This window comes from Pezoporus flaviventris, unplaced genomic scaffold (genome assembly GCF_033815535.1).
Source record: "Pezoporus flaviventris isolate CSIRO_AGI_PZ_B2104156 unplaced genomic scaffold, CSIRO_AGI_Pfla_v1 ptg000013l, whole genome shotgun sequence".
In the NCBI taxonomy this organism is placed as follows: Eukaryota; Metazoa; Chordata; class Aves; order Psittaciformes; family Psittacidae; genus Pezoporus; species Pezoporus flaviventris.
Genome location: NW_026892561.1, coordinates 16057039 through 16075782, shown reverse-complemented (window position 1 = coordinate 16075782; position 18744 = coordinate 16057039). Strand labels below are relative to the sequence as shown.

The 18744-nt window shown below is 60.8% G+C and overlaps 1 protein-coding gene across 2 annotated transcripts; it reads left to right on the top strand.

Annotated features, from left to right (window-relative positions):
* The first annotated feature begins 4144 nt into the window (after window positions 1-4144).
* On the top strand, window positions 4145-17649 carry LOC133268543 (cysteine-rich protein 2). Of its 2 annotated transcripts, none has more exons than XM_061451799.1 (8): window positions 4145-4304; window positions 13536-13630; window positions 15573-15630; window positions 16085-16225; window positions 16354-16422; window positions 16848-16942; window positions 17214-17271; window positions 17392-17649. In XM_061451799.1, the coding sequence occupies exons 1-8, from the start codon at window positions 4262-4264 to the stop codon at window positions 17457-17459; spliced, it is 627 nt and encodes a 208-aa protein (XP_061307783.1). In that variant the 5' UTR covers window positions 4145-4261; the 3' UTR covers window positions 17460-17649. The 2 variants fall into 2 exon arrangements, with proteins under 2 accessions (XP_061307783.1, XP_061307781.1); XM_061451797.1 differs by lacking the exon at window positions 4145-4304 and adding an exon at window positions 9526-9565.
* Window positions 17650-18744: the final 1095 nt, after the last annotated feature.

The following is an 18744-nucleotide window of genomic DNA, read 5'->3' as shown; positions in this document are numbered from 1 at the left end:
TCCTCTGTCCCATCCCTGAGCACCAGCCAGGAATGGCTCCCAGGCCCTGAATAGGAGCCTGACCCATTTTGCCATGAAGTTCCTGCCAACTGGTAAGGACCAAGGCAAAACACAGGCAGAGCTGGGGCAGCTGATGGGCAACAGCCACCACTCACCAAGCCCCTGGCAGCAGCTGCCTGCTCTGCCACGTGTACCCATGAGTGCCTGGCCATGCGCTGCATCCAGGGGTGCAAGATCTTTAGGGGTGATGGAAAGCTCCAGCCTCTCACCCCGTGGGGACTCTCACAGAGGGGACTGGGATGTAAGTGCACATGATGCACCATCTGAAGGGCTATGGGCCATGTATGGACAACTGTCCTCTGGTCAAACCCAGCCAGCAGTGGGGGTTTACCTTAGTCTTTTTTGATATCTCCTCCCCCCCGCCCCCTTATCCTGAAACAAATCCAGCTGATCCCAGGTGCCAGAAAAGGTGAGACTCAAGCAGACAGCAGAGGAAGGCTTTACAGCCCCAGCTCCCTCTATGAGCAGCCCTGTCTCCGTGAGTGAGTTTTTGTGGTATTTGCATCTGAAGGAAGAAGAAAGAGCTGAGAGGAGACAGCGTGGGGAGGGGGAGAGAGGTGAGCCAAAGGAGAGGCAGCCTGGGGGGAGTTATTCCTTATTTATTTATTACTTTCCCTTAATCTCCCTCAAAGCTCTCCGGTTGACCTGCCCCAGGCAGAGGTCCCAAGCAGCCTTGTGCTTTTCCAAGGCTCCCAGTGGAAGCAAACCCTGTTTCATGGCCAAGGCCAGCCCAGCATGGTCAGCAAAACACCCCCACACACACACATGTCTCGCAGCCCCCCTTGGGCCCATGGCTGTTGCTGCTGCCCAGGGGATGGCTACACATGCTGACACCAGCTTTAGGATCTGGGCTTGCTTCAGTCTTAGTCCTGATTGGGAAGGGGGATGCTGCAGGGACGTGGCTCCTCACCCACTTCGTGCAGCACCCCTGCAGAAAGGGGCTGGGGAGGGGAATGCTGGGGTGCCAGGGAGTCCCCATTGTGCCCCACAGTCACTAAGCAGGTTATTAAGGGCATGGCCAGACCAGCCAACATCAGCCACCAGTGCTGGCAACGGGATGTGTGCTGGGTGATGCAGCCAGCTGCCCACAGTGGCTAAGGGGGCCCCAGGACTGAGGGGCCAGGTGCCACTGCAGGAAAATAGGTCACCTGCTGCCATGGGGCGAGGGCTGGGGGACAGTCAACCCCTCGCATTGCCTGTGCCAGAAACCTCCCATCTACTGATGGGCTGCCAGGGAAACCCCAACTCAGCCCTCGGCAGGGAGAGAGCCCCCAGGTTTCTGGTGTAAAACGCATCACTTGATGAAAATTGCTCCCTGGGACAGGCCCCATCCTGGGCATTAATGAAGCTGTCCAGGGACACGGCACAGTGGGGTCAGGGCTGTCCCTCATGTGCCACCGCACTACTGCCTGCACCCTGCGTCCCCCCAGCAGCAGGATGTCCCATGGCTGCATTCCCGTGCTCTGTCCCCAGAGAAGCAGTGCCACCTCAGTCACCTGTCCCGCTGTCCCTGTGGCCCTGGGACAGCCCTGCCCTCGCTGCAGGAGCATGCTGAGCCTAAACCGGGACTGATTAAGACACAAGCAGCTAAAGCCACTTTGCTCCTGAAAGAGCATATCCGCTTGGGATTTAGCGCATTTGCAGGCAGGGATTCACACCTTTAGGTGATTTGTCTTAATTCCCCCTAGCCTCTATGTGTGAAAAGCCTTTGGCAGGCGAGAGCCTGGCTGGGTGCTGGTTCTACGGCACTGCTGAGCCCGGGGTTTCCCCCGTCGCTGCCCCATGCATACTGTTTGGGCGGGTACAGCCTCCCTCCTCCTCCTGCACCCCCCGACCCCCCGCTCCCCCCGCTCTGAGGCACCAGCTGAGATTTCCTGTGGATCCGGACGATTTAGGCAGCAGACCCTTTTCGGGACGGAAAGGAGCCGCTGCAGGCAAGAGGATGACGCTGCTCGCACCGTGCTGGCACCTGCCTCTGCCATGGGGTGCTCTGTGGCAGCAGACGCACCGGGTACAGCAGTGGCCCACCGGAGCTCCCGAGGGGCCGTGCCGGCGGAGGCAGCTGGCCTCCCAGAAACCAACAGCTTCACAAATCCCCAGCTCCCGCCTTGTCCTGGCGCCTGCCGGCACCGCGGTGGCTGCGGACCGGGCTGCGCTGCGGAGCACGCAGGGCTCAGCGGCCTCGCTGGGGCCGTGCGGGGCCGGGACACCGCTGCCACTTGTCCCTGTGCAGGGACCTCCCGGGTTACAAAGCCCCGCATTGTTGCGACAGCAGCTGGGCAAGGAGTGACAGGGGCGCCTGGGTCCTTCCAAGGCAGCGGAGTGCGCGGCCCGTGCAGAAACCCGCTGTCAAGAATCCCCATCCCGTCTGACCGGAGTCACCCCGACCCACCCCGGAGCCCCGCGTTCCCTTCCCAAAGCTGCCGAGGCCGGACGGGCTCTTGGCAGCCGCGCCAGTTGCCGGCAGAGAAAGGAGGAATTATATGACAATGGCGGCAGAGGAGAGCCGGGCTGCCGGCCGATGAATAATGCAACAGCTTCGCTCTGCGGGAGCGGCAGATTCCCTGTTTCCCCGCACGGCCCGAGCCAAAGGGTGTCAGTGCAGGGTGCGCCCCGGGAGCGCCCAGCCCAGGGCCCTGCACCCCGCTCGCCTCCCCCCCCCCTCCGCCAGTGCCCCCTCCCGTGCGCCAGCTGCCCGCAGCAGCCCCGTGGGACAGGACCCAGCAGGCCGAGCACGGGGTGGCTTCCTCGGGTGCAGGGCGCTGCACCCCGGCACGGGACAGGTTTGGGAGCGAGGAGGCTCCGTGCCGCCGCGGCTCCGCTCCACGGCTCCCGAGCATCCCTGTGCAGCGGAGGGAATTTTGACATGGCGTTTCCATGGCAACGAAGCAAAATGGCGCTGTGGCAAGGCAGCCTGCGCTCCGGGGCAGGGGATGGCGGGGAAGGGCTGAGGGTGCTGGAGCAGCTAGCGCGGCGCCTCATCCTGCAGAGGGGATGGGAGATGCCCGAGGCTCTCTGCTGGGGCTGGCCCTAGGACCAGCACCCTCAGTTTACGCCCCAGGCCACGGCACGCCTGCGATAGGCAGCACTGCCCCGTGATGCCATGCCATGTCGTGCCATGCACGCCATGCTACCCTAGTACGTGCCTTGCTCTCTCCCCTCTACCGCCTGCCACCACCACTATCTCTGCTCTCCAGGGCCTCTTGCCCTCATCCCCCCACCAAGGTCTCCCGTATCAGGCCTGTTGTCCTGGCTACTTAATCTGGGTTTCTCAGTTACCCCATCTGGAAAAAATGTGTCTAAGAATACCCAGTGCAGGCACGGTGCTTCCCAGAGCGGGGGGCTGCTGCCTGCCCCCTCCACACTGTGCTCAACCCTGCACCCTTCATCCCACTTGGAGCACCATCCCACCAAACCAGCCACTGCACAGCCATGGCACTGGGGATGGGCTGCCAAGAGTGGCTGCTGTCAGGGTGCAGCCAAAGGTTTTTCAGCGAGTGTATTTGGTGCTGGGCTTCCTCAAACACTGCTCTGCTGCCCCAAAGGACCACAGCAAACGGCTGTCTACCCTCCACAGCTGCAAAGCGCCTCACTGCACGTGTGCAGAGATGGAAAGCATCCTCACTTTGACCAGACTGTGCGTGTGCAGAGATGGAAAGCATCCCCCCAGGTGCTCTCATGTCCCTAAAAGTGGTCAAGCTGTCTCCTGTCTCTTTTCTGCATGGGCTCTGGGGTCAGGGATTGTGGCAATGGGACCTGCTGGTTTCCTGAGTGGGTGCCAGCCCGCAGGTGGGTGCAGGACTCACCCAGGGATGGGAAAAGTGGCACCACTGCTCTGGTGTGCACTGGAAGGGACCGGGCACAGCGGCAAAACCCAGCAAGCCACGGTGCTTCATTGCGATGTTTTCCCCAGAATCACGAGCACCTGCATCCTTCGGGCTTTCGGAGATGGGAACAGGGGAGGGGAGGGAGGGAAAGTCTCCGCCGGTCGTGAGTGTGCACCTGCTGCGCTCGCACAGCCCCGCGCCGAGCCGCGCTGTACCATACCGAGCCGGCCCGGGCAGACGCTCCGCTGGCAGCCCCGCCCCGGCTCCCCCCCCCGGGCGGCGGCGGGGCCAGTGGGCGGGGGCCGGGCGGAGCGGGGCTCACGGCTCTGCTCGGCTCGGCACAGCGCGGCTCGGCTCGGCTCCTCTCTCCCGCCATGGCATCCAAGTGCCCCAAGTGCGACAAGACCGTGTACTTCGGTGAGCGCATCCCCGGGGCCCGGCCCCGCATCCCCCTCTCCGAGCCGGGACGCATCCCCGGACCCCCCGCGCTGTCCCCGGTCCCCCATCCCGGAGCCGGCGCTCACCCCTGTCCGCTCTGCTCCAAACTCCGGTGCGCCCCCGGGTCCTCTGCTCCTTCCCGGCTCCGAGGTGTCTCCCCGGGTCCGCCGCCCCTGCGCGTCCCGGTCCCAGCGGCTTCCCCGGGGAGCCCAGCGGCCAGAGACCTGCCCGGTACCAGCTGCTTGTGCCCCCCCGGCCAGAGGCCGCGGCCCCTCTGCTGAGCCCCCCGCCCCTTCCCCGGGCCGCCATCCTCGGGCTGTGCTGGGTGATGCTGCCGGCTCGCCCCGGGGCTGAGGACACGGCGGGGGGGCGGTGTCGGGGGGGGTCCGGGCCACCTTGCCCTGGTTCCTGCCCTGAGGAGGTGAAGCAGGGGGTGAGAAGCCCCGGTTGGGGTGTGTGCCCGCAGCCTGCTTTGGTGCTGGGGGGGCTCATGTCTCTTCTGCCTTGGGTCATAGGAGCACCCAGCCCATCTGACATGGATGGGGCGCTGGGCAAGGCGTCCCAGGAGGCGCGGGTCATGGTGGGGAGGAGCTGACGGTGGCAGGTGCAAACAAAACCTTCTCCCCGCCAATTCATTCCCATTCCCTGCGAACCTCTCTCGAGGTATGCTGTTCAACCCTTCCCATCGCGCCTCTCCCTAGCCCAGTGGGCGAGCTAATGAATGGTTTGGGGTTTCTACGGGACTTTTACAAACGCAGCGTCTGGGCTTAGAGGTCCATCCCGGCATGCCCCGGCGGGGTTTGAGCAGCAGTGAGTCCCTAAGGGCTCTGCCTGGGGTTGTGGCTGGTCAGGATCTCTGGGAACCAGGCATGGGGTGTCTGCCGTCGGGCATCCCGGGGTGAGAGCCGCCGCCCAGCTTGCAGAAAATGCCGGGGGCAAAGGTGGGATCAGGTCCCTGCCTTGATCCCCTGCCTCAGTGCCGCACTGCTGCTCCTTAGAGAGCCTGCCCCAGCACACTTCCCTCCGGCACGGTGGTGCCCAGCGGGAGCCCCCGAGGGAGCGACCTGATCCCCCGGTGCCGGAGTAGGCATCCTTCGGGGTTGGCGCCCCCGGGGCTGCACTGTGGGCTCAGGGTGTCTCTGGGCACGGATCCATCACTCCAGCCCAAGCTGCCTCCTGGGACCTGTTGACCACGGGGTCCAGCTGCCCTAGCCTGGCACTGCCAGCCTGCACCCCTCCCTGCATGTCTCCCTTTGGTGCTTGGGGGTCCAGCCCCTGCTGCCTCAGCACGTTTGTTTGGTGGAGAAATACCAAAGGGTTCTGATGGTGCCTGAGCATTTGAGGCATTGGTGCTTTCATTCCTTTCCAGCCATCTCCAAGTAAACACAGAGAAATAGGAATCTGCTGTCTTCCTCCGTTAAATAAACCTTTTTGTGTGGGGGTGGGAAGGGCTCGGCCCCTTGGATGTCTTTCCTTGTGTGAATCTTTTCCTTTTTAAGCAGAAAATAGCATGTCCGCCCAGCCAGCTGGGCACTGGCCCTGGGTCAGTCACTCAGGCCGGCCTGCGCCAGGAGGTGAGGCACCAGCAGTGCCTGTGCTTTCTCCCCACGTGCTGCGGGACTCGGTCTCTCAGTGATGTGGTGGTGGGGAGAGCAGAGCTGTACTCCACGTCCCCAGCTGTGTGCTGTGCTGGCTCTCTCTTCCTGGGTCTGTTTCTGTAGATGCAGTGGTCCATGTCCAGGTCTGTGCTGCTCCTTGGCTTCCCTGTTCCCTCACCCCCCTCACTCCCCCACCCTGGGGCACTTTGCCCTGTGAGTAGGGGAGAGGCAGGTTCCCAGCAGTGGGGTAGCTGCAGCCCCCATCACACATCTCCCCACAGGGACTGCGTGGTCCCCACTGCCCCTGAGAGAGACCAGGGAATGAATAGGAATGGGTCCAAGCCAGAAACTTCTCTGTGCTTGGAGCTGAGATAGGCTGGAGCGTGTCCTTGCTGACGTCTTGAGCTTTCCTGCCCAGGCTCTGTCAGATAAACATGGGTCCATTTATTTAATGCATAGAAACTGTGTGCAACCTCTGAGCTGTCTTTCCGGGGCATGGCTCCTGGGTTTCCTCCTGACAGGCCGCGTGGTTCGGTGGGAAGGGCAATGGGAGCACTGCACCCGGGGTTTGGTAGCGCTTGTGAATTCCTTGGCTGGCCCAAAGCTTAGCAGGGAGGTGATTCATAAAGCCCCGCTTGTTCGGGAGCGCTCGTCGCCTGCGCTGAATGAACGCTGGCAACTCCGAGCTTCTCAAATGCCTGGGATTGCAGCCGTGGATCATGTGTGAGAAATGTCACCACGTCCCATTCCGGCCCCGCGCAGTGTCCGACCAACACCAACCGTCCTGGGTACCGATGGAAAACTCATTTCCAGCCTGCCTGTTGCTTCATGCTCCCTGGAAAAATCCAGCGGGCTCCTCCCTGTGCGGTGGGGAGGATGTGGGCGTTTCCTGAGCTACAGAATGAGCTTTTTTGCTTTAAAAAGTGCAGGGAAATATAAAAATAGTTTGCTGGCTTTTTCTCTATTTTTTTGAAGGGAAGCCGAGGTCTGTGACATTGTTTCCAAGACCGGCTGGGGCTAACTTCCTTGCTCTGGGGACATTGAAGGGATGCAGTGAATGTTTAACTGGTGGAGCAGCACTACCAGGGGCTGTGGGGCCGGTTCCCATCCTGCGCTGGCAGGTGGCGGCGCGTTGGATTTGGGTTATCTCTTGTGGCAGGAAGCGCCGGAGGGACCGGAGTCTCCTGAAACCAAACAGCCGCACGTTCCCCCAGCTCCCTTTTGCACCATGAGCCTTAAATGAGTTTTGCAGGGTCACCGTGAGGCCTGGCCAAGCCTTTCCGCCACCCATCCTCTCTTCCCAGGGAACTGTGGGGGGATCATGGCGGCGGGGGGGTTTCCTGTTTTCACATCCCATCTCGAGGACGCGGCGAGCACACGTGCAGCGGGGCCTGCCAGCGAGCGGCTTGCAGAGAGCTCTCTGCACATGCCGGGGTGTCTGGGGGGGGGCAGGAGGTGCGGCACTGTTTGTTTTGGGAAGAGGCGTCCCAATAACACATGGGGATCACCCAGTAGCCCCAGGGCTTGTCACGGTGTGTCTGCAGCTGGAGCAGCAAAGCTCTTTGGGGACAATTTGCCGGTGGAGTGCTGAAGGGGCAGCGAGGACATGGACACGTTCAGCTGGGAAGCAAGGAGGGGCCAAGCTTGGTGTGCTCCTGGCCCCGCTGTCACACTGATGTCCTGAGAGTGCTGAAGGAGAGGGTTGCAGCAGCACACAGGGTGCTGTGGGGTGTGGGTGCTCTCCCTGCAGAGCTCTGCCCTGGCAGGTCAGTCCTGCAGAAATTCAAGCTGCAGAAGCCACTCTGCAATTAATAAGTAACTGCTGCCCTTGGCTCCGGGCACTGCCTGTTGGGAGACGGTGGCCAGGCAGAGAGGCAGGAGAGGCTTTATTCCTATTACAGCCATCCCTAACAAAGGAAGCAGCTCTTCAAGCGCAGCCATAGCATTCAGCACGTCAGTGTCGGCGCAGCCCCTGGCTTGTCAGCACAAAGGCTGGCCGGGCTCCCTGGGTAGCTGTCTGTTCCCGTATCTCGGGGCGGCTGCTCTTGGAGTGTGCGTGGACGTAGCAGAACGGGAACTAAAGATGCACCGGTTCCCTGCTTCCCACACCGGGCCCTGCCGGGGAGGGGATGCCTCTGTGGGAAGCTGTAGGATGGGCTGATTAGCATTAGCTTCTCCCTCAGGAAAATAGAGCTATAGAAAATTACCTGTGGGACGGTGGGGTGGGATGGGGTGAGGTCTCAGCTCCCTTGCTCTCACGCACACTCAGCTTTGCTGGAGCTGCTGATGCTCCTGCACGGTGTGGTGCTGGCATCTCGTGTGCATGTTGATGGGCAGATGCCTGCCTTGCAGGGAGCTGGATCTCGGCCGCTGTGGGACACAGGGATCCATGTAGATGTGCTTGCAAGGGTTGTACCAGAGGTTTGTGCTGGCCAGCTGGATACCCTGCTCTCCCCATGCCTGCGGGAGCAGTGCTGCTCCTGGGGCTGAATGGGGCAGAGGCTTGGGTCTGGCAGACAGCTCTCTCTGCAAGCCTGGCAGAGGTCCTCGGTGACCCTGGTGTCTGGTTTATGGAGCTCTGCACCCACATTTCAGGTCTTGGTCAGAGCTCATTGTGTCCCTGCCCTCCCTCACTGTTCCTGGCAGGAGCACAGAGATGGGGAGAGGTGAGGTGATGGGATTAGAAAGGAAAGACAAGGAAAGGCGGAGCAGGAATGCACAAGTGACAGGTAATGGAAAATCTGTCACTGAAATGTTGCAATCAAATATAAGCCTGGAGCATGTGCTGTGGTGCCACTTGTGGCTGTGATGGGGTGGTGGTGCCCATTGCTCTAGTCAGTGTGCTGGGTGGCCCTAAAGCAGCCAGGGAAGTGATGGTGAGGACAGGTCCTGGCATGCGGAGGGGAGAGCTCCCCCAGCAGCCTGTCATGCACTTGCTGTGGGGAGTGCCATGCTGTGGTCCCCAGGGAGGTTCCCAAGCATCCTCTCCTGCTGCTGTCTCTCTTTACACTGTGTTGCCCAAAGCCCTGGGCCTACCCTGCTTGGGTCTGGTTGTGCCCTGCAGCGGTGGGGAGCCATCAGGGTGGGGAGCTGGAGGGACGCTTAGACAGGCATGGCTGCTGCAGCAGAGTCCTGCTCTTGCTGACATGGGCCAGGAAGCTGTCTGATCCTCCCGACAGCGCTGCTGGCCAGAGATTGTATCTCAGCATGCGGGAGGAGCACCCTATTCTGGACCAGCGATTACACAGGAAGGGGTTTTACTCGTGTGCAGCCCATGCCCTGGCTCTCTGCTGGCTGCTTTGCTCCTCACCATGCAGCAGGGCGAGAAGAGGGCTGCAAGTTGCCTCCATTCCTGCTGCTGGCCAGGGGTCCTGCCTGCAATGTCTCACAGCAAGAAAGCAGCAGATTTCTGGGGCTCAGCCCTGGCTGAACCCAGTGCCTGGCAAGAAACACCATTGATCCTCTCCCAGCACAGCCACAGTCAAGCTGCCTGGCCTCAGAGCCGATGAGTTGCATCCCATGTGGATGCTACTTGCTGAAGTACAGCAATCCTGTGGAAAATGGAGAGGGACTTGCTGGAGGCGGCCCTACGTGCGAGAGCAGGAGGTTGGAGGCCCATGGCCAAGAAAGTGCCTGCAGTAGGTGAGGTTCTGTTGGCAGAGAGCGGCGGGTGGATGGGAGCTGTGCCACGCGTTAGGGCTGCAGCTGGAAATCAAATAACTCTTGCTCGTGCCCGAGAGGTTCAGCTATGTGGGGCTTGGGTCCTGGGGAAGACCTCGCCTCTCTGCTCGGTTGCAAGGAAGGCCCTGGGAAACAGGACCCCCTGCCTGGGATATTCCTTGTCCCTGCTTTTCCTGCCCCGGCTGTGCTCCCTGGTGAGGCTGTACTGAGCTGGCTTTGTTGCACACTTGGAGGGAGCCCAGCAAGCGAGCAGCTTGGGGCCGAAGGGCTTGCCTTGCCTTGCTGTTGGGGAGCTAAATATATACGTCTTGGCCAAAAATCTCAGTGTGGTGTAACCGTCAGCACCGGCTGTGTGATGGGGAGAGGAGCTGCCTGGCTGTGCCTGAGGAGGGCAGGAGGGATAGTGTGGGGGATGTGGGAAGGCAGCACAGACCCTTTGCAGGGCACCAGCAAGCCACCTTGGATGATGGTACCATTGGACATGGCATGGCAGGAAATTCTCAACCCATCCATCTGTCTTTTCCATCTCCCAGCCACACTGCCGGCTGCCTGTGCTCTCGGCTTTGTTTCCAGCCATTTACCAGGCTCCTTTCCCTGTGCTCATCTCTCTTACTCATTCCTTTGTGCCTGTGATTGCTCTGAAGTGCATCTGCGGCCAGTCTGACAGCATCTCTGTCCTCTAGGGGAGCCTGTCGCTGGGTCTCTGTGGGGATTTGGCATCTTTATCTCCAGATTTGGTTTCTTTAGCCCTTCCCCACATCCTCCCAGGGCTGCGGTGGAATGCATGGGGCACAGCCCAGCCCTTTGCAGAGACGTGGCTGCAGCTACGCTTGCTTTTGCTGAATAAGCCTGTGGCTGGGAGCAGCGCTGACGTCAGGCTGTGAAATACCTGTGCGAGGGCCTGGAGCTGGCTTAGCACAGCCCCAACACTGGGGCTGGGAGGAGAGATGCTCCCTTCCAAGCCTGGGAAGATGCACCCGCCTCTGGCCCATGCCAGCTGCCTTGCCCAGGCACGGTGGGTAATTGGCATGAGCCACGTTGTCTCTGAGGTGGGGCTGCTGTAGAGCTGGGGAGCAGACAGCCTCGGCAGCCCCCTTGGGCACTTTCCTGCTCTCCCCTCTCATCTTACCTGGTGCTGGTGATGTCCCTTGTTGGCGTGGGCTGCATGCCCTGCACGGTGCAAATCCACCCCATGGCTACGTCCTGTAGCTGCCTGTGTACCCGGCTGTGCCTCCACCTCTCCTCCACGGGGTCATTTCCCCTGCGGGGGAGGTTTATTACTGTGGTGCCCACCCACAGTGACACAGGTAACCCAGGGCAGGCAAACCCTGAGTTGTGCAAGTCTGTCAGAGGCCAAATTCCTGCAGCTGAGTACTCTGCCCTGTGCTGGGGGTGCTGCACGTCTGGTTTAAATTTGGCGGCCTTGAGGGGAGCACCTTGCTGTGGGCTGAATGTGTAGGTGCGGGATGCATCAAGTGGGGCAGGATGTGCCTGCTCTCGGTGTGATGCTGACTCGTTCCCTTCTTGGCATTGCTTAGCACAGTGAGGCATGGTGTTCAGTGGCAGAGTCTGGGTGCAGTGTGACGTCTGGCCAAGCAAAGCTTGCTCTGGAGCCCCCTGCCATCCCCTGCTCCCTGCTCAGAGCTGGATGGAGCCCAGGTGCTGCTTCACCCCAGGCTGCAGTGCTGATGGTGTGGTGATCCCCTGGGGTATGCGGGTGTGGAGTGGGGCTCCCCCCAGCAGCCGGCCGGGGGTCTCTGCTGCAGTGGGAGGATGTCCAGAGATGTCTCCTCTGGAGCTGATGCAGTCATGGAGCAGATGTGGTCGGGTGACAGGAAATCTGGGAGCTGGTGCTTTCTCTTCGCAGTGATTTATGGGGCAGCACAGCCACGGGCAGGACGTCACTGCCCTGGAAATGGGCTGAGGTGGCTCCAAGCTACTTCCTCTGCTTAGGGCGAACAATGCTGCCTGGGAAGCCATCCCGGCTGTCCTGGCCCCAGCCGCATCCCCAGGGAGCCCTTGTTTGCAGCCAGAGGACGCCTGAGCAGCCTCTGCATGGCATTTCCACCCGCGGGCAGGGGGCATCCCAAACCACAGGGGCTGCCTCTGTGCCCCAGGAGCAGGATGATGCACAGGCCACCTCCTCCCTTCTGCTCTGTCCCCTACCAGGGCCTGCAGATGCCAGCAAAGTTCTTATTCTGTGTGGCCTTGGCTGGAGTGTGTGTGTACGTTGTCAGGGAACAGCAGGGATTTACAGCTGCCTGAATTATTGGGGGGGGGGGGGGGTGGGACAGGATGGGGATTTCATCTCGCGGGGGCAGGAGGAGATGGTGTGGGCTGTGGCCAGCTGTAATTGCAATGGCCTCTGGAAAACATCCGCCAGGAGTTTCCTCCTTGCTTTGTACCCGGGGCCATGGCATTGCTGGGTCAAGGTGCTGGGGAGAGCTGGGGGTGATGCAGCCAAGGCACAGCCTGGCTGTGCATCTGCTGTGACAAAGCCGAGAGCTCTGTCCCCAAGCCCCTGCCTCGGCTTTCAGCCCGTCATGCTCTGTTTCTCTCCCTGGTTGGGTGTTCTCTCCACGTGCTTGCTTGGGGATGCTCATGGGGCTCCTCCCTGCACCCTTGGTGCAATGGCTTCAGCTCTGTCCTCTTACTCTGCCCTCATCTGCCACTGGCCACCGCACTTTGCCCCGGGGTTGATTTTGTGGGTGGTGAGGGCAGTTGTTTCAGTTTGTCTTGGCTCTGTGGCATGCCCCGGATGCAGCTGTTTGCCTTGAGAGGAGGGTGGCTCTGGAAGCCAGGACCTGCCCTCGGGGAGCTCTTGACCCCCATTTTGACCTTCTGCAAGCAGGTGACATTTGCTGCAGTCCTCTGTGGGAAGAAGGGCTGGGAACCCCACCATCGCGGACGAGGTCTTGTGGAGTAGAGCCGGCTCTGGTTGCGCTTTTATTTGCTTGTTAAATATTTTATTTGGCCCTTCTGATTTAGTTTTACGGTGGCTTTAACAGGATCATGCTGTTTTCCAGCTGTCTTTGCACATGTATGTGGGAGAGGAAGGGGGAATAGGATTCAGTGGGGGGCACGGGGCAGCGGCCACCTCCCCCCCAGGAGCTGAGGAGAGAAGGAACAGCAGGAGGCCAGGGATGCAGGATGAGTACTGGCAGCCTGTGCTACCTCCCAGATGCTGCTGGAGATGTACAGCTTGGGGCCGGCCCGAGGAGGTGCCTTCTGTGTAACCGGTCTCAAAGCAGTTTCCTTCCATGAATTTTCCTACTGATGTTTTGAAACTGTTTTCAGTGCCGGCAGCGAGTTGCTCTGCAGGTTCATGGCACTCCAGGGCAACGCAGGAACGGTGCCTGCGCACCCGTCTGCACATCTTGCCTGCTCCTGGGCTGGGGAGCACCCACACACCCAGAGACAGGTGTGTTCTGGGGCCAAACATCCATCCTTGGTGGCACTGGAGGCTGTCTGTGGTCCCCTCCTCCTGGCCGGATGCAGCCCTGGGAGCAGCACTGGAGGCGGCTCTGGCTGAGGGCTGGAACTGGGGGGAGGCTCCCTGGGGAGCCCAAGAGGCTGGGTGTGTGTGGGGAGGCATGACTAAATGGGTGGGGTGGGCATGGTAACACTAAATATTTGAATGGGAGCAGGGTCAGCCCGGGTAACGTGGTGAGTAAAAATAGATGTAGGGAGTAGAAAGGAAAATGCTACCGTTGCTGGATTGGCGCGTGGGAAAGAGCATCTGTGCAATGGCAGAACCGGCGCTGGGGGGGGGAGGCAGAGGCTGGGGGGGTCCCATGCCCATGGCCTGAACAGTGCCCCCCCCTGCAGCGTGGCTGATGCAGCAGCCTCCCGTGATACCTGGAGCTTGGTTTCCACAAGGGCTTCAGCAGCAGCTGGGCTGTTGCTCACCACTCTCTCGTGTTCCCTGCAGCCGAGAAGGTGTCCTCCCTGGGCAAGGACTGGCACAAGTTCTGCCTGAAGTGTGAGCGCTGCAACAAGACCCTGACCCCAGGCGGGCATGCTGAGGTAAGAGTGGATGGGGTGGATGGGATGGGGGAGCTGTGCTGCCGTGCAGGGTGGCCTGGTGGGCTGTCCAGCACCCCAGGGATGGCGAGTCGCAGGAATCTGGCAGGGCAGGTACCCGGTGCCATGCGGATGGGTTGTCCCTGCAGGACACAAGTCCAGGAGCACACACTGTGGCTTCAAGTGCTGCTGCTGCTGCTGCTGCGACACGTGGTGCTTGAGTTCTTGTGCACAGTCCTGGGCAAGCCACAGAGTGGTGCTGGCACCACGTGTTGTGGCCCAGCTGTGCCAACCTGATGTGGGCTCACAGGCAGCCTGTGGCAGGGCATGCATGCCCTGGCAAGCACTTGAAGCTGCTCTGTGTACCAGGCAAGCTTGTTTGTGCATCGTGCTGACTTCAGTCATGCAGGAAGTAAGAGCTCGCACCGGAGTGTGGTTAAAAACACCAAAAATCGGGGATGCGGGGGTTGCTGTGGTGGTGCAAGCTCAGCACTGGTGCCCCGGGGCTTGTGCTGGAGTGCGATACCACCGCGGCTGCTCAGGGTCGTGAGGGTGCCATGGCAGTGGTGGCAGGTGCTCGGCCCTGGGAGCAACTGTGTTTTTGTTGTGCGATGCCCCAGTGTGACATGCGGTGCCCCGGGTTTAGCGCAGTGCCTGTCATGCCAGCATGTCACCAGCTCTTTAGCAGGGTTTTAGCAAGCAGCACAGCTGGGAGCAGGCAGCAGGGACAGCAGCAGCTCTGGGGGAGCGGGCCCACCCTGCGGGAAGGACGATGGGGCTACACGGGTGGCTCTGTGCTTCGGGCTGGGTTAACCCCGGGGGATTTGCTGTTTCTCCATATAAGGCCAGATTCTGCTGCCGTGGGGATGGCAGCCAAGCCCCCACCAACTGTGCCAGAAGCAGGATTTGGCCCTTCCCTGCCCTTTCTCCCTCCTCTCAAGCCAGTGTGTCCGGCTGGGTTGGAAAGGTGTCGCAGGGAGACCAGCTAAATGTTTACCTCCCCCCGGCATGGTAACTCAGCAAGCACACTGATGTTTATGCCTGGCGATGTTTAACAGCTGCCTGCTGGCAGCCTGCTGCCTGCCCACTCCCCAGCCTTGCCCTGTCTGCTCTTAGCCCTTGCCTTTGGCATGGCACCGCTTGGGGAGGCGAGGAAAGGGACATGGCTTCTGCTCAGCTACCGCCCTGCTGCTTTGCACAAGGCATCCCTGCCTGCAGCAGAGGGGATGGAGCACAGGGCAGGAAGCAGGGCTGAGATGCTGAATGGAGCCGAGCAGGCAATGGGGTAGGTTCTTGCCTGGGTCCCAGTGGCTTTTCCACACGGGGCGGTGTGTGTGGTAGCACTGCTGGCCCCCTGCCCTAGCTACAAAGGCTCTTTCTTTTCTCTTGGACTTGGTTCCTGTTAGCCCATGAGGAATGCCTACAGGGAGCTCTGGGGCTTATCGCCTGCTTCATGCCTTCCTGTGATAAATCGGCCCCAGCTGATAGTGTGGCTGATAGTGGCTGGGCTGGGACCAGTGCCTGCATGGGGCCTCTGATCTCAGACCAAGGTGAGGAGGAGGCAGATTTTGGTGGTAACCATGGTGCTCTGTGTGCCTAATAACGGCCTGGGTGCACACAGGATGCTTAACTGGCAAAGCAGTGCCTTACTGAGTGGCACATGGCCAGGTTGAGGCTTGGAGATACCTCTCAGCTGAAGTGGTGCAGGGTGCTGGTGTTCCAGCCCCGCTGTGTGGCATGTGCAGAACAGCCAAAGTGTCTGATCCAGGCAGAATCCTTGAGTGCTCATGTTGGGTTAGCCTGTCACTGGCAGACCCACAGGCTGGGTGCATTTTGGGGTGTAGGCACAGCCATGGTGGTCTCTGAACACCAGTGGGGATGGAAGTGATCCCGAGAGAACCATGCTCACCACTCAGCACTCTAACACTACCCTCTCTCTCCCCAGCATGATGGGAAGCCCTTCTGCCACAAGCCCTGCTACGCCACACTGTTTGGGCCCAAAGGTAGGTCCATGCTCTCCACATGTGGCTGTGCCCAGGGCCGCAGGAAGGACCAGGTCCCCTCATCCCTGATGGTGGGGAGCTGTGGCCTTGAAAATACCCCTGGAGCCAGGCTAGCATGGGCTGAGCATCAAGCCAGCACTTGTAGTCCCAGCCCTGACATCCCCTTGTGCAGAGGGAGAGCGGCTTGAGGGAGGGATCCGTCCTGACAGCTGTCCCTTTTTTTTATATTTATAAGCCAAAATCCAATTCAAACAGAAGGTGGAGTTGCTCTCCCATCCCAGATGTGGCTGAAGAAAGCCAAGCCAGGCCAAAGCAGGCTGGGCTGACATGCAGCGGTGTTTGCAGTGACCCTGTGGCTCAGTGGTACTGGGGGAGGTGGGACAGAGGGCTGGGGGGAGGATGGAGACTCCCAAGTGCTCCCAGACCACAGCAGCCTTTCTCTGCCCCTCTGCAGGGGTGAACATTGGTGGTGCTGGGTCCTACATCTATGAGAAGCCGCAGATCGAGGGGCAGACTGCGCCAGGACCCATCGAGCACCCAGTGAAAGTGGAGGAGAGGAAGGTGAATGCTGCACCTCCCAAGGGACCCAGCAAAGGTGAGGGGGAGGCAGGATGGGCAGTGTTGGTGTTCAGTGTTTGCTGATGCTGTGGGGGTCCTCCGCACCCATGTGTCCTGGCTGAGATGTCCCTCCACTTCCCATGCCTATGCTCTGTCTCCTTCCAGCTTCCAGTGTCACCACCTTCACTGGGGAGCCCAACATGTGCCCGCGCTGCGGCAAGAGAGTCTACTTTGGTAAGGTGCTGAGCGGGCAGTGGGTACATGCCCAGAATGGTATGGTCCCGTGGTGCTGGGTCTCCATGCAGGACTTCTGGGGCATGTAGAGGGGCTGGGAGGGAGTTTTGGCTCAGAGATGGGGTTGGAGGCACAGAGGCATGTGCCCTAGGAGCCTGCAGGAATGGGTCCTCTTGGAGGAGCTCCTGGGTGCAGGGCTTCATCTGCGCCATGTCCCCTGCTTTCACCTCCCAGGTGGGTGGTGTGGTCTTAGTAGCCACCCTCTGTCACCTGCAGGGCAGCAGAGGGGTGGGAGAAACGTGGGGGGCTGGAGTGGACAGGGCTGTCTCAGGATTTTATATGCAGAGGTGCTGTCCCTGGGGGCGTGTTTCCCCTCAGCATGTGTGCACATGGAGCGTGACCCTCCCTCCTTGTCCCCACTGTAGCGGAGAAGGTGACTTCACTGGGGAAGGACTGGCACCGTCCCTGCCTACGCTGTGAGCGCTGCAGCAAGACGCTGACCCCGGGAGGCCATGCCGAGGTAAGGATGTCCTGGCCCTGAGAGCCTGGGCAGCGTGTGTGGGGAATGCCATGGGGCATGGCTGAGCTGTGCTGTGCTGCACTGATGGGACAGCCCCCGCCTTTGCAAGAGGGTAGGGCAGGGCTGGCAGAAGCAGCCCCTGCAGCCTCGGGGGGGGGGGGGGGGGGGGGGGTAGGGGTGCTGGGGTACAAGCCAGGACAACAGTCCTGGGGACTGGCCTTTCCCTGGCCCCCCACCCCAGATGACATGCTCTTCTCTCTGCCCTGCACAGCATGATGGACAGCCGTACTGCCACAAGCCCTGCTACGGGATCCTCTTTGGGCCAAAGGGTGAGTGCCTGGGGACATGTGGGATAGGGAGCTTGCTGATCATGCACAGAGGGGACGTCTCCTTGGAGCGTGCCACCCTCCTGTTCAGGTCCTCACCCTCCTGCATCTCCCCCTGTGCAGGTGTGAACACCGGAGGTGTGGGAAGCTACATTTACGACAAAGACCCTGAGGCGAAGAACCAGCCCTAGATGGCGTCCCCCTGCCCACCCGCCTGCTCTGTGCCCCTGTACTAACCTCCTGCTCGCAGACGGAGCAGACCCTCGCCAGGCTGGCCACAGAGCTGTGCTCTCTCTGCTGTCTCTACTCAGGGCAGGACAGCCCTGCCCCCGGGTTATATATCATAGTCTCTAATATAAGCTTCAGTGTTTAAACGTAGAAGGTATCTCTGATGGTTCCCAATGCGCTCTGCCCTCCTCAACCTTCCCACCAGTCCCTGAGTGCAGGAGGCAGTGGGGGTGTGTGGGAATGTCACCATGTGCAGGGGGGGTGGCGGGTGGCACCTGAAGGGCTGAGGGTGGGAGAAGGCGGTGGCTCAAGTCCCACCATGGGAGGGTGATAGAGCAGGGAAGGTGTCCCGCAGCACTTGGGAAAGTTGGTGGTTGGGGCACCCAGTCCTGTTGCCTGATAGCTGCTGGGGAAATGCATGTTGCTGAGTGCTCTGGTCCATCTGGCAGTGCGGTCCTTCTCCTGGCACCTCCCAGGCTCCATGCCCTGGTTCTCACTCTTCCCGGTACCTGTCACCAACCCCAGCTGCCATTGGGGTTGCAGGGTCTGGCACCTCCCTGTATCCCCATCCTTGCACCCCCAGGGCATCCCTGTACATCCACTCAGGCAGGTGCCCAGCCTGGCCTGCCAGTTAGCTTGGGCTGGTGGCCCCCAGCCTGGTCCCATGCTGGGAGAGCACCTGGTGGCTGCAGCCCTGGGGCAGTGGGCTGCTCCCTGCCTTTGGAGGGCAAAGCGCATTGGGCTGGTGGCTCGGCAACGAGATTCCCACCTGCTCCACAGAGCTGGAGTTTTCTCATTGTTGTTGTTTATTTATAAGCAGCTGTAACTGTGCCCCTCGCTTTGGAGAATGACACGTGCCCCCTGTCTCACCCATGCCCCCTGTGCACACCCAGCCCCACTGCTGCCCAGGAGGCTGGGGAGGGGGCTGGTGCAGGGAACCCACCAGGGCATGAGCCCTGGGATGCCAGCACCCTGCTCTCTCAGGCCTCCCTGTGCTGCCATGGGGCTGACTTTTGTTATTTGCTGACAATAAAGGTTTTGAGAGATGTGTTGTGAGGCTCAGCTCTGGGTGGAGGTGGGGAAGCTGTGTGTGCCACGCAGCAGCCTTAGCCCCAGCTGAGCCCAAGCTGCCCAGGCCAGACTGCTATTGGTGCAGCACAACCCATGGCTGCTCTCTGGGCTGGGAGCAGGATGGGCTTGTAGGAGGCTGTGCTGGCCCTGTGGCTGGGATGGCATCCTCCCTGGCTT